The sequence below is a fragment of the Pagrus major genome, chromosome 4 (assembly GCF_040436345.1).
Source record: "Pagrus major chromosome 4, Pma_NU_1.0".
Lineage (NCBI taxonomy): Eukaryota > Metazoa > Chordata > Actinopteri > Spariformes > Sparidae > Pagrus > Pagrus major.
This window is the reverse complement of record NC_133218.1, coordinates 11543715-11556704: the sequence shown is the minus strand read 5'-3', so window position 1 is coordinate 11556704 and position 12990 is coordinate 11543715. Positions and strand designations below refer to the sequence as shown.

At 40.7% G+C, this 12990-nt stretch overlaps 1 protein-coding gene across 1 annotated transcript in view; it reads right to left on the bottom strand.

The window, feature by feature from the left end:
* Positions 1–4927: 4927 nt before the first annotated feature.
* mtss1lb (MTSS I-BAR domain containing 2b) overlaps positions 4928–12990 on the bottom strand; it is an 80411-nt gene continuing 72348 nt past the window's right edge. The window contains exons 10-15 of the mRNA XM_073464697.1: positions 11548–11833; positions 11184–11258; positions 8734–8889; positions 8077–8259; positions 6510–6675; positions 4928–5937 (exon numbers count right to left, since the gene is read on the bottom strand). Coding sequence (XP_073320798.1) covers positions 5060–5937; positions 6510–6675; positions 8077–8259; positions 8734–8889; positions 11184–11258; positions 11548–11833 — 1744 coding nt within the window. The 3' untranslated portion in view covers positions 4928–5059. The remainder of the gene's footprint in view (positions 5938–6509; positions 6676–8076; positions 8260–8733; positions 8890–11183; positions 11259–11547; positions 11834–12990) is intronic.

Sequence of the window (12990 nt, the reverse complement as noted above, 5' to 3'; positions counted from 1 at the left end):
CTAAGCTAACCATCTGATGAGACCATTTGTATGAGAGCGGTACCAAGTAAAGCGAGTATTTCCCAAAATTGACAGTCTACTGAGCTCATATTAGTTATAGGTACATACTCAACAGCACTATAGTCTGTCAGGCTAGCTGTATGTATAGAAACAGCCTTTTCTGAAGTCATTACTGTATTTCAACTTTGAATTGAGTATGCATACTGTATATAACTGTAACATAAAAATAATGCATCATGTTCCATGTTTGTATTTATTTTTGATGTTGTCTAGCTCACACGCTAGCCTTGCTATTGTGCAACAGGACAGGTAATAGCAAACCAAATTAAAATGTAGTAATGTCACTGAGAGTTTAGATGGGATATTTTCAAGCTTTTAAATCAATCAAATTATGAAATTATTGTTAAAAAGATCTTACTTTTTACGGTGCTAGTTTTTTTTGGACATACTGTCGTTATGACAGTGTAGTTCCTTCAGTTGAGGAAGAAAAACTTTTTTTGTGTGTGTATCCTATCATTTGTATATGTGTTTGTGTGTATGCACGCATGCCTGCACGCATGTAAATCTGGCTCTTTATGTATGTTCCTACAGAATTGTAGCTCCCGCCTTGCCCATGTGCCGGTAGGCCTACTTCTACCCACATACACATACACTCATATTGACACATCTGTAGCAGAGTAGTTATTTCAGCTTGTTCAGACAGTTAGTTCAGTACACAGTTAATTCAGCATGTTAAAAAAAAGACATTATTGTTTAGTTAAATAACATTTTGTGCTGTTAACTGGGCATTTTAAAGGAAAATAGCAGTGTTGTATCTTCTCACATCTCACACATACATCATCATTTAGAAGCAGCGTGTCTGTTCTGCAGGGCATTATAAACCCTTTCATCAAGCAATAACTTACTGTAGAAAGCTGGCAGTGAATTCAGTTGTTTCAGTTTGCACTAAACATACAGCTCATACACATTCAGACTAGTAGAGTCGGCTCTAGCAGTGTCCTTGGAGACGTATAGACTTAAAGGATCTCTAACTCCAAATCATACTATCAGAGCCATGCAATGTGGAGTAACACAAGTACCCTCAAGTGGAGAAAACAGTGGTATTTTCTTTTAACACACCCACACTGGAATATCATTGTGAATGTACGTACATGCACACTTTTCTGTATTGCTTTCCTATCACTTAAACTGGGCACTTCATTCAGTTGTACAGGAACAAAGTTCTGACATTGCAACAGTTCAAGCAAGTCAAAAATGCACAGTTCGATGTCCTCCTTAACCTCGCAGTACATTCAGCAGACGTACGTATATTCATGTACAGTGTGACCTCGACGGGCGGTCTTACACAAATGCTTCAGATGAACATTTTCTCACCCAAAATATTTTTTTTGGGGGGGATGGAGTCCAAGCCCGCTGCTCTCCCCTTCCACCCTCTCACCCAGTCAGATTCAGCTGATACAACACACAGCATCCACATGTGAAAACACACATACAGAAGTTCCCCCCACACAGAAACATAAAACAACCCCTGCCGAAGCACTGTTTCAGAGTTCAACAAAAACAAAGTGTGCTGGCAAAGAGGGAGACAAGGTTTAGAAATTGCAAACATTCTCCTCCCTATCGCTTTAAATTAAATCATTATAAGTTTCTTTTTAAACAGCCACAAATATGTTTAAAACAGTGCTCTATTCAGGAAAAACAAAAAGAAATAAATCAATAAAAAGAGCATTTCAGAGCGCTGATGTCAGCGGTATATTCAGGTCACTGCTAAGAGTGTACAGACATGATGATGAAGAGTTCACTAGCCTATAGTTCAACAGCCAAACAAGGACACACTCACTCTCGGCCCACACATCCTACATCCGTATGTTACACAGCTTAGTAGTTTGTGTTACAACTGGAGTTTTTTCTTCTTTTTACATTAATTAAAAGTAAGACTAAATATTCAAACAGTACTGCAGAATGAAAAATAAAATAAAATAAAATGAAGTATTTCATGTAATATTTTCTAACAAACCTTTATACCAAATCTGTATGCCTGATTCTCATTTACAAGTACAGCACATAGAGTAAATATTGTTTGAACAGGCAGTGAAATGCTCATTCCACACATATTTCCCTCTCTCTGCCAGCTTCAAAAGTCTCATTTAAAGCCTTCTGCTACTTTGCCATCAGTGAGCACATCATACAACACCTTTCTTACATCTCAATGTCCATAAGTAATTCTCTCATACAGCCGTGTCCTCAACTGTTTGCACTGAACTGAGCTGAACCATACAGGGGTAGCCTGGTGAATGTTTCTGTTCAGATAGTAAAGGAGGAAGGGTAACACTGTGTAATAACCATCATTAACAAATGGTAAATTGATAGTTATTTCAATTTTAGTTAACAACAATGCAATGCTTTATAAACCATTTATTTAGCAAATGTTTATTGTAAAGTTTCAACTGATGCTTATAATACTTTGTAAATGTTTAATAAATACTGTGTAGTGTGGGTTGTTCATCTATACATTTCCTGGATGGACATTATAAAGTTGTTTATAAACCTTTACAATTGCTTAATAAATTCTTTATAAAAGAGTTCATTGGTTATTAAAAGTTAAATAACTATTAACTTAAGTTTTATAAACAATACATTTACCAATTAATAATGGTGGTTATTATAAAGTATGAAGGAAGGTTTTAACTCAAGCGAACCTGGGATGAAGAGCTGTTTTTCAGCTGTGTTCAAGGCTTCACATTGCTTTCTCATAATGCAAAAATATAAATTATTTATGGGTAAGAATATATTTGCAGATAAGATAGTGTGCTGATATGTATTTACACATGAACACGAGTGAAGATTACTCTGTAATATACAGTATTCAGGACAATACAGTCCTACAGTCCCAATGTTGAAAACTCCAGAGCACATTCATGTCACTATCCAATGAACATAATCCACATGTGCAAATACATTTCAAGTCCATTAAACGCAAATTACAAGGAAACATATTTTCTTGCGTACTGTAACTTTACAATATCTATGAAGGCTGATAGTTTTAGTGTAATTTGCCCAGGTTTTGAGATTTCTGCCTTAACCCCAGTACAAGGGAGGTGAATCAATTTCTGCTCACAGTATTGTAAAATGCCATTTGATAAATCTAACAGTATGTGTAATGTGTCTTTTCTGAAACAGTGTCCTTGTTACTCTTGATAATCCATCAAATGTGCTGTGAACATTTCCAAGAGAACTACAACACGGTCTGTAGATGATCAAGAGTATTGGAGCCTCTGGGAGGACACATGTAGCTGTTGAAATCTTAAATGTATTTTTCAATGCTGAGTACTATATTGTAAACCTGCATGGTTATGGGGTCGAGGCAGAAATCTCAGTGACAGATATCCAGACAAGTAAACTATTTGCAGTATTCCCATTAAAGCCTATATCCAAAAATAGTATTTGACCTATTTGTGCAGTGTACTTTTTGCATTATGGGTTCAGTCCTTCAGATAGCAGTGCAACCAGTGCTTCAGTACCATTCACAATCCACAACAGCTGATGGCTTTCAGAACCCTGAAGAATACCAATGTCCAATCTATTTTTAGATCAATATTTTGCTCTACTTTCTTATCCCATCTCTCATTTGACCAATCACTCCAATTCCACCAGCCTTTATCACTTCCTCTTTTTCCCTTTCTGTCTTCGTCTTCTACAAATTAAATAATTTCCTCAGGACGCATTCTTTTTGGCAACTATCTCTCTCACGTTCACTCTCCCTATCATACAGCATGACCACAGCAACACCTAGTGGCTATTGTACACACTCTGCCACCTATCAAAGTGCTTAAAGTTTTTCTTTTTCAACAATTTGAAATCATTTTTTTCCACCAGAAAGAGACAGGGACAGGGAGAGAGATGTGCCAGTATGAATTCACAGTCAATGTGTAATTTTGCATTCCTGATGATTGCCTGAATGTGACAAAGGAGAACCTACAATCCTCCCGTCAATCCTCTCCTTGGAAACAAGAAAATAAAACACATTTATTGCTCCATTTCTGATTTAACATTTTCTCTCTGGTTCTAGAAAATATATATGAATATATCTATACGCCTGGATTACTTCTCGTAACTTCTCGTACAGTGGTAAGAAGGTAAATGACGTCACGATATAAACAAGAAAATACACGCACAACACACAGGAGAAAAGCCCTGCCCTCATTGGGTAACCAGCTGTCCTGCAGCAGAGCTCTACCCACCCCCCTCGCACACACACACACACGCTCACGATTCACATTTGCCCACATGCATACACATGAATGCACGCGCACACTACACACATGGAGAGAGAGAGGGGAAGGGGGCACTAGCACGGTTCAATGCCAACAGTATTTTTTTTTAAGACTCTTTTACATTAGGATGAACCAGAGGAGCCCTCTGGCTTGTTAGCTCCCCGTGCTAATACCAAAGCTTCAGTTCAGTGGGCTAATAAGTACAGTATGTTGCTGCTGAGACAGCCTGGGTTCAAGTCCAGCTGTTCACATGGCACTCTGACCCCCCTCTCTCTCGCCCCCACTGGCCCCTCCTTCAGTCATTAGTCACTCATCTGGGATTCGACAGTCTATTAGTTGGAGAAGAGGATGGGGAAGGGTGTAAGTTGGCAAACAGAACCCAGTCTTTCTCTCCTTCTTTGCCTTTTTTTGTATCTCATCTGTTTTTCCTGCGAGTCTTTCCATCCCTGGGTGAAGGTGTAGAGAAGACAAACATGCGTCCAACACACACTAGTTATAGTGGCCAGCTAGGAGCCTGTCAATATTCAGTATTTAATTTTTAATTGTCATCATGGGTTAACATTATTAATGTTATTATTATCATTATATTATATATAATTTACTCTAATGATGTCTTTAAATTTATTTTTTTCTGTATCTTTTTGTTTTTATTCATCTTCTGTTATAGTATAGCTTTCCCTACATGGTTAAGTTTTTGTGTATGTACTAGGCGGTTGGGTTGCACCATACAACACCTGACTCCCTATTGGCTGATGAGTATCATCCTCTTCCTGCTTCCCCTGTAATCACAAGATGCGCGGTGCCGAGCGGTCATTGGAGACGGTCTTGCGAAGGCGCACTCCTCTCCTGATGGTGGTCAACATGTCACCGGACCCTTCTGCCCCTTCTGTCCCTGTCTGAGTGTCCCCCGTGCCGGTTGGCTGTAGGGTCGGGTCATCGGGGAGGGCGGGGAAAGGAAACTGCCCCTCCCCAAGGGCGTGCGCACTGGCTACCAACTCGCCGATCTTCTCCACTAGGCTGTGCCGATTGGCAGCGATCATCTGATCCTCCTCTGATCCAGCCCCCGATCCTGTTCCCATTGCAAGGCCATGCTGCTGGGCGTAGACCTCTAATGCTGCCCCTGATCCCCAGGCGGTGTTAGGCAGGCTGAGGCGCTTCGGTGACGCCTTCACATAATCAAGCGCTCCTTGTGCATCCTCAACTCCAGTGAAGAACACACACTCTTCACTGCCCACACGCACAGGCACCCCACCTGGGTGCCCTCCACCTGCGTACCCACCACCACCAGGTGAATGCGAATCTCCAGGAACAGTGGGGGTCTTGACAGGCACAATGGGTGGTCGGATGGGGATGGGCCCTGCGTTGGACAGTGTGCGCCTCACTCCCGGTTTGGTAGACGGGGTTCGGCGGATGGTGGCAGTGCCTGGAGTACCTGCTCCACCTCCACCAGCTCCACCAGGTTGTCCTGGTATCCCATGAGCCCCTGGACCGAGAACCCCTGTGGGTAGTCCGGCTGTGCTGGCTGGCCTCTTGGTCTGGATCATGCGGCGGTAGTTCTGGGCAATGTTGGAGTGACGAGGAATCGTGGAGGACTTGTCAAACTCTGTCTGTCCATCGGGACCTTCAGCATCACCGTTCACAGAGTAGCAGTCATAATCTGAACCTGACGTGGGGGAAAGGGTAAAGTGAAAAAGAATAAAATTAAGACATTTTTAGAGAGGTGGTTGAACAGATTGCCAACACAAAAACGAGAGGAGAGATAATGTACTGCAGTTGGGTTTACACTATTGGAAAGCCACATTATTTGGGTAGAGTATTTGGATAAAAGAACAACCAGCCGATGATGCATGAACACATTTAATATTATTCAGTTTCCTCTTGTCATCTCCCAGCTGCTGTCAAGGAAGCTGTTATGATACACCTGTCATATACTGTGCTCGCTGCTTGGATGGATGCTTAGATTATCACTTTGCTTGATTTTAGCAACACAACACTCTAAAGACAGGGGTTCTGGTGCAAGTGATAAGGTTAATTAAAGATAATTCCGCGGAGCTTGTAAATATTGATATTTCATTGTTTAAAATCATAACACCTTCCTTTGACAGGTTGGCTTTCTTGAGAATTTACAAGATATATGAGAGAATAAATGTTGCCAGGAGGAATGTAAATGAATGATAAACACGATTAAAAGCTACAGTAGTTAGAGCAGTAGGGAACAGCAGATTAGAGCTTCACCTTGTGAAGGAATAGTGTCCTCAGAGCAGGACGGAGTTGTGGTCTCTGTGCTGTAGCCACTGGAGTACTGCAGGGAGTCTCTGCTGCTTTTCTGCTGTTCCATACTCAGTCCTCTGGTCAGCACCATGGCCAGGTCACTGGCTGCTGGAGAAACCTCATCTCCATGCTGAGGAGATTCACAGAGAAGCTGCATTGGAATTATGTTTCTTTTCAAAACTAAATTCAGATTCAGGAGAATTATTTCTGTCCTTTTGTTGAGTACATGTGGGAAATGTAACACATTTTATGAGATCCAGTGAGCTGACACATTGATGGGTACATCAGCATACAGTAGGCAGTAATTGTGCTAATATTTCACAGTTAAAGATAAGAATAAAAAATATTGAAATAAAAACTATAATACCATCCACAGTAATAAACCTTATGTTGGTTAAAACTTCAGCTGATGCTTTCTATGACTGTCTATACATTTATAACTACAGTGACTTTGGATGTGGGAGCGTCAACAAATGCTCTGTTATTACAGAATTTTCAAAAATGTGGGATGGTTCTTGTCAATCAGGTCAAACATCTGTTTATCACTACAAATTCTTAAACTTTGGTTTCTGTCACAGCCCCAATAACAAAATAAATTTTTCCATATAGGTTGTTTTGCATGCTGCTAGTGTCATGTTACATTGTTGTCTCATTCTCAGATGAAAAGGAAGCAGTGTAAAAGAAAACGTTTTTCAGTAATTTAAAGGTACCACCAACTTTTGACTGGATTGTGATTCCTGCTCATTTAGAGTGATCTTTCTTTTCCTTGATACACATTTTGATCATCTTGCAAGCACATATTGGACCACTATAGAGCTTTTCCCCATCGGACTTGGTTGTTTTCTGTTGTTATTCTACTCGATATAAAGCTTTCAACCACAAGTGTGTTTACAAGTGTGTTTAATGTTGAGACACATTACTGTTTGAGTTTTATGTCTCCATGTTGTATACTCAGGTTTTCGCCTCAAGTGGTTAGTATAGAGCGTTAGTATGTAATGCTTCCTTTGTTAAACCTCCCCTAAGTGGTGTAATATGTGCTAACATGTATTGGGTTCACCGTAATTCTGAAATATAGAATTAGAATGTATATTAGCTTTGGTTCATTGTTAGTAGCTCTTGACCATTTATATACATATAAATAAATATTTCAAAACTACCTCCTTATGTGCCTGGAATTGACTTTTCTATGCCACACCTTACCCATGGATAGATAGATAACCAAAGATATTTTGCACCAGTGAGTGCTGGGAAAATCAGAAACACTTACGTTTCTATTGTTTTTTTCTCTATTAACTTTAGATCAGATCTGTCAAGTCTTCAGTTTATGAAACATGGAACCGGAAGATGTATTGCTGTTGCAATATATTGATCACAATGACTGGCATGGTTTATTATAGGCCATACTTGACATACATTCATTGCATTGCTGCACACACACTATCACAAATTTCCTCCACACAACTAGCTTAACCTATTTCTTTGGTGATTCTCTTATATCTTCAGTCTGCTCGTAAGCATCTTCCAGTGTTACCTTGGCAGCCATGGTAGCTGGGTTCATCCTGGATCTCTGTGCTTCATCAGGGTGTGAGGGCCCGACGTATCCCTGGGAGCCTGGTGACGCCTCATTCTCCCTCAATCTATCAAGAGGCTCCTTTCTTCTCTGAACTGCTGCTGCAGCCACCGGCTGCTCATACTGACCTGCTTTGGACCAATCCTGAAGAGGTGAGTCAAATTAATAAACAGGAAGGAGCAGGTAGGATTAGCACGACAGACTTGTCCACTATCCAGCAGTTTGAAGCCCTTCATCTGAGTGCAGAGAGAGGGGGCCTGTATGGGTGGATTGTGCATGGGTGTCTGGAAGAGTGTGCATGGGTGTATGTGGGCGGGGGCTTTTTTCAGCATTCGAATGTGTTCATGTTGATGAGTTTGTCTGGTGAGCTCTCCACACCGTTCTTCGGTTTGGCCAGTCCCCAGTAGATTGCAAAACAAGTGAGTGAGACAAAAAATAAAATGCATGCACACACAGCAAGTGGGGATGAACACATTAAGGAAGCAAAGCAATGTGTTGAATGAGTTAATCAGGTGATGAGAATTAACAGAAAATAAACCCTATGATTAACTGAAACTTCTTAAACAGAAACAGAAGAAAAGGTGCAACTGAAGAAATGGAAGCGAATGGAGAACAAACCTTCCAGATAGGAACCTTTGATGTGGGAGAGGAGGAGCTGGATCCAGGGGGGCGGTTATAGGGTGGGGACACAGGAACAGGAAGAATGACAGAGAGAGGCCTGGTGGAGCCAGAGTGAGAGAGAGCGGGGCGGAAGGTTGCGAAGGACGTGCCAAACTGCGGGATGAGAGACATAGTCACGTCATCAGAGAAAAAAGAAGACAGATAGAGAGAGAGGCAGCCAGCTGTGGAGGGGGACCACTGGGCCACACACGAGAATAAAGGCAACACATGTATTCACACACCTACAATAGACACACACACACACACACACACACACACCAAGTCCTTAGTGTGAAACAGAAGAGCACTAACAGATTAGACGATAGAAAAGTTCTATGAAACAGAATTAGTCACTGCTGTCCATGCATCAGAATGACTCTATATACAAACTGTGCATCATGTCTAAGAACTAAGTCAGTGAAGCCTCGAAAGCCTACGTTTATATGTTTACGTTAGAAGGGTCATGGGATGTGTTAAAGCAGCTCCAATCATGCATTTAAAATTTTTGATGGATTTGGTTTGACAGTAATTCTGCAACAGTGTAACACAGAATGAAGCCCATTGTGACTTCTTTTTCTAATGTGCTTGTATACGATAATCTGCATCATAGCAGCTTTTAAAGTGGTATAGCCCTGTTTCATCATACTGTCACATCCAAAGTGAAGAGGTGGATGGTCCCAAAAAAAAAAATATGGAAGCAGCTGTGCACTGCTCTTTATCAGAGGTATCTTTTTTTTCTTGGAAAACCCTCACTACTGTTTGAAACTTCAGCTAAAGCATTAATGTAACCTTTCTCTCTTATCCAATTAAGTTTTTGAGTCTTTTTTGCCATTTTACTGCTCTACCACCTCATGTTGTTATAGTTAGTGGTAGATTGACTTTTCTCACAGGCAGATGCAGCTGTTGTACTGAGTACTCAATGTTGCTGGATGTGTACGCGAGTGATAACCTGCTGAAACTGATATGATCTCTGAGGAGTTTCAGAGATGTAAAATGGAGAGGTGTTTAAACTGTCTTATAATTGTTCATGGAACTAAGTGTGTAAACAGAGGATGTCAAGAGGATCCCAACTTCCTGATCATTTAAATAAAAAATCTAGATATAAGCAATAAGGATGTGCATGATTGTCTTGAGACAGCCTCATGGTGGTTGTTCAAGGTTTATACAAGGTACCCAGTTGATGTGGGGTGTGCAATTCATCTTGACAAAGCGTGTCACTCAAATTAAGGATGGATCACAAATGTAGCCTACTGCCGTTAGATGGCTGTAAAAGCTGTTAATCAGCTGAAAAACAAGGCAGTCTTATATGCAAGCTGTTGTGGATGATAGATGCTCCTTAAAAGCAGACATGAATATTTACATTGCCTCATGAGCATCATTGGAATTGTTTTTTTTTTGTTTTTTTCTGCAAACAGATGTGCATACTAATCAAAGAATGTAACATGAAAGGGGAAGAGACATGCTCTGAAACATAAATACTAGGAAGAGGAGATTTTGGAAAGGTTTATGTGTGTGTGCCTGCACCAATTAAAGTGATGAGAACAGCACAGAATACAAGTGTTCCATGCATACTTTGCTGTTGAGCTGATCCGAGTTTAAACCAAAATTGCAACCGGTACTGAACTGCTTATGCACCTCTCTTAACATTCCCTATGGGCTAAGAAGAAACCATTCACACTATGTGGCTGTAAAAATACAGCCCTTGGAGTCTAATTCCTGCAATTAAATATTTTTCATCTGGAAAGCATGGACATACATTAATCAAACACACTCCTTATCTCTAAGGTGCATTTTTACTTATGGTCCTCTCTAAAGTAAGTCAATATTCTTAGATTTGATGCTACTGAACCAACAAAAAGCATTCTCAGCTGGAAGCCTATTATCACGCAGAGAGCTACGACTGTCTGTTCTGTTGCAGGTTTGCCTCACCGTCCAGCCGTCAAAGTTTCACACTGTTTTCAAAAATACATTACATCTTTAAAATACAACTCCTGATACTTTGTTGAATGTGACATATCAATTTAAACAGCATGTGTTGTATAATTCTCATCTATAACAACTGTAAACCATCCAAATCATCAGTTGTCTCAACAATAGCTCTGTTTTACCAGAAACTAAGTTTAGATTTTGTTCATTGTTGCCACCAGAAAACAGTATTGAAAAATGTTTATTAAAATAAATGAAATGAAAATCATACATACACTAGAGACCGACTTAAAGGAAAAATAAATTACTTAAATCAATATCCAATTATTTAAGAATTTTGTTTGTTTATTAGCCTTTGTTAAACATTTAATATGAAGCTCTCATTGTAAAGAATAATAGAAATGCACCTGTTCTTATTATTTGCAATGCACTTTAATTGCTTTTTGGTTTGAGTGTTGTACTGTTGAGGACTGAGTACTTACAGTGGTGGGGGAGCTGCATTCACTGACTGACTGGCATGTTTCTGAGGCCTCTGATGATGCTGAGCTGGATGACTTCTACAGCAGGAATACAGAGAAAACACAAAACTATTGCTGATTTGCGTGTGTGTGTGTGTGTGTGTGTGCGTGTGTGTGAAGCCGAAATATCTTTTTTTTTTTTTTTTAAATCCCAGTGAAGTCAATAGAGAGTTTGTAAGATAATTCTGGTTCATTTCCAAAGCAAATCAATTTGGTAAATCAAATGTTGACTTTTTGATGCTAGTTCAGTGGCATGGCTGGATACCAACATTTTTAGGCTCATTTCCACACCAACATGTGGGTCTGTTTGTGCGTGAGACCTTTGTACCTGGCTAGTGATGTCTGAAGGCATGGGCGAGGGAGGCTTGGAATAGATGTTTGCATCCTGGGACACAAAGCCCGAGTCGTGGGAGGAGACGCTGCTGAGGCGGTGGGCGGCAATGCCCCCCGGTGGTGGAGGCTGGTGAGGCAGGCTGCTGCGGTAGCGATAGGAGGAGGAGGAGGACGATGAGGTGGGTGAGTGGGGCTGGGAGCCTCCACCACCGCCACCAATACCAACACTACCTCCTCCCCCTGATGAACGGGAGGCACTACTGTGGGCGCTGTTCACGCTGCTGCAGGAGGGTGGAAGGGAAAGGTGCAGAGGAGCAGGGGGAGGGTGGAGTCGTGGGAGGTTGAGGGGTGTGAGAGGAGGATGAAGGTGATGATTGCCAATGTGGAGTAAGGGGAGGGCATTTAAAGGGAGAAACATTGATGACAGGGATGTGTCAAAGTGATGGTTCGATTTACAGAGAGGAAGGTGAAGCAAAATGTGTGAGATATGAGGGGTTGGTTATCACCCAAGATGGTAAAGTGATGATTGGAGGATGCATAGAAGGAATATGTGATTGGTTTATGTGATGGAGTAGTTGACAGCAAGTTGTTGGTTTATCAGGTTAGTGAGAAAACACAATGTGATGACGCATTAGAGTCACAGAAAAGTCACAGTTAAAAGCAGAGAGCCCGGAAGGAAAGGAAACCAAGTAATCAAACACCCCGCAGGAGAGAAAGAGGGCAGATCACATGAGTGCACACAAAGAAGACACACACACACAAAAAAAGCAGAAGATAGACACGTGAAGAAAAAGACAAGTACAGAGAGTGATGGTTGTGGTGAGGGAATGGGGGTAAAAAAAAGGGCAGGAGGGGGAGGAGGGGGGTAGACAGAGAGTGTGTAAGTTTATGAGGATCCAGGGTACTGACACACACACAAACAAACACACACACACTGAAACACTACAGGTAAAAGGCTGTGAACTTGCATGCTGTAGAGCTTTGCCTGGAAGGAGATTACTACTGCATGCATACACTGACAGAGACTGGCTCACACACCGTGTGATATTTTCAGACAAAGAGCTACAGGAATCTATTTTTAGTTGAGATTACTCTTCTGTTCTTTATCTTGTTTTTAGAGATTCAGAAGGATTTAGAATTTGAGTACTGAACACATTTACAGCTAAATAAATACAATACATAAAAGCATATCCTGCTTACTACCATTGTAATTATGTCCAATTCAAAATCATATTTTGTTCAACTGCTCAAAGTTTCTGTGTCTGAAGGCTGTAGTTCTTTTATTTGGAGATTCAGTAATGCTTTATAGCTTTTGTTAACAGGTAATAAGGCATGCATAAGTCCTTATAAGATTCTTACTAACATTAATAAGACTATTAAAGTGTAAATAATAGCATAATAACCATGTTGAGTGTTAGACTGTAAGACAATTAAAAAC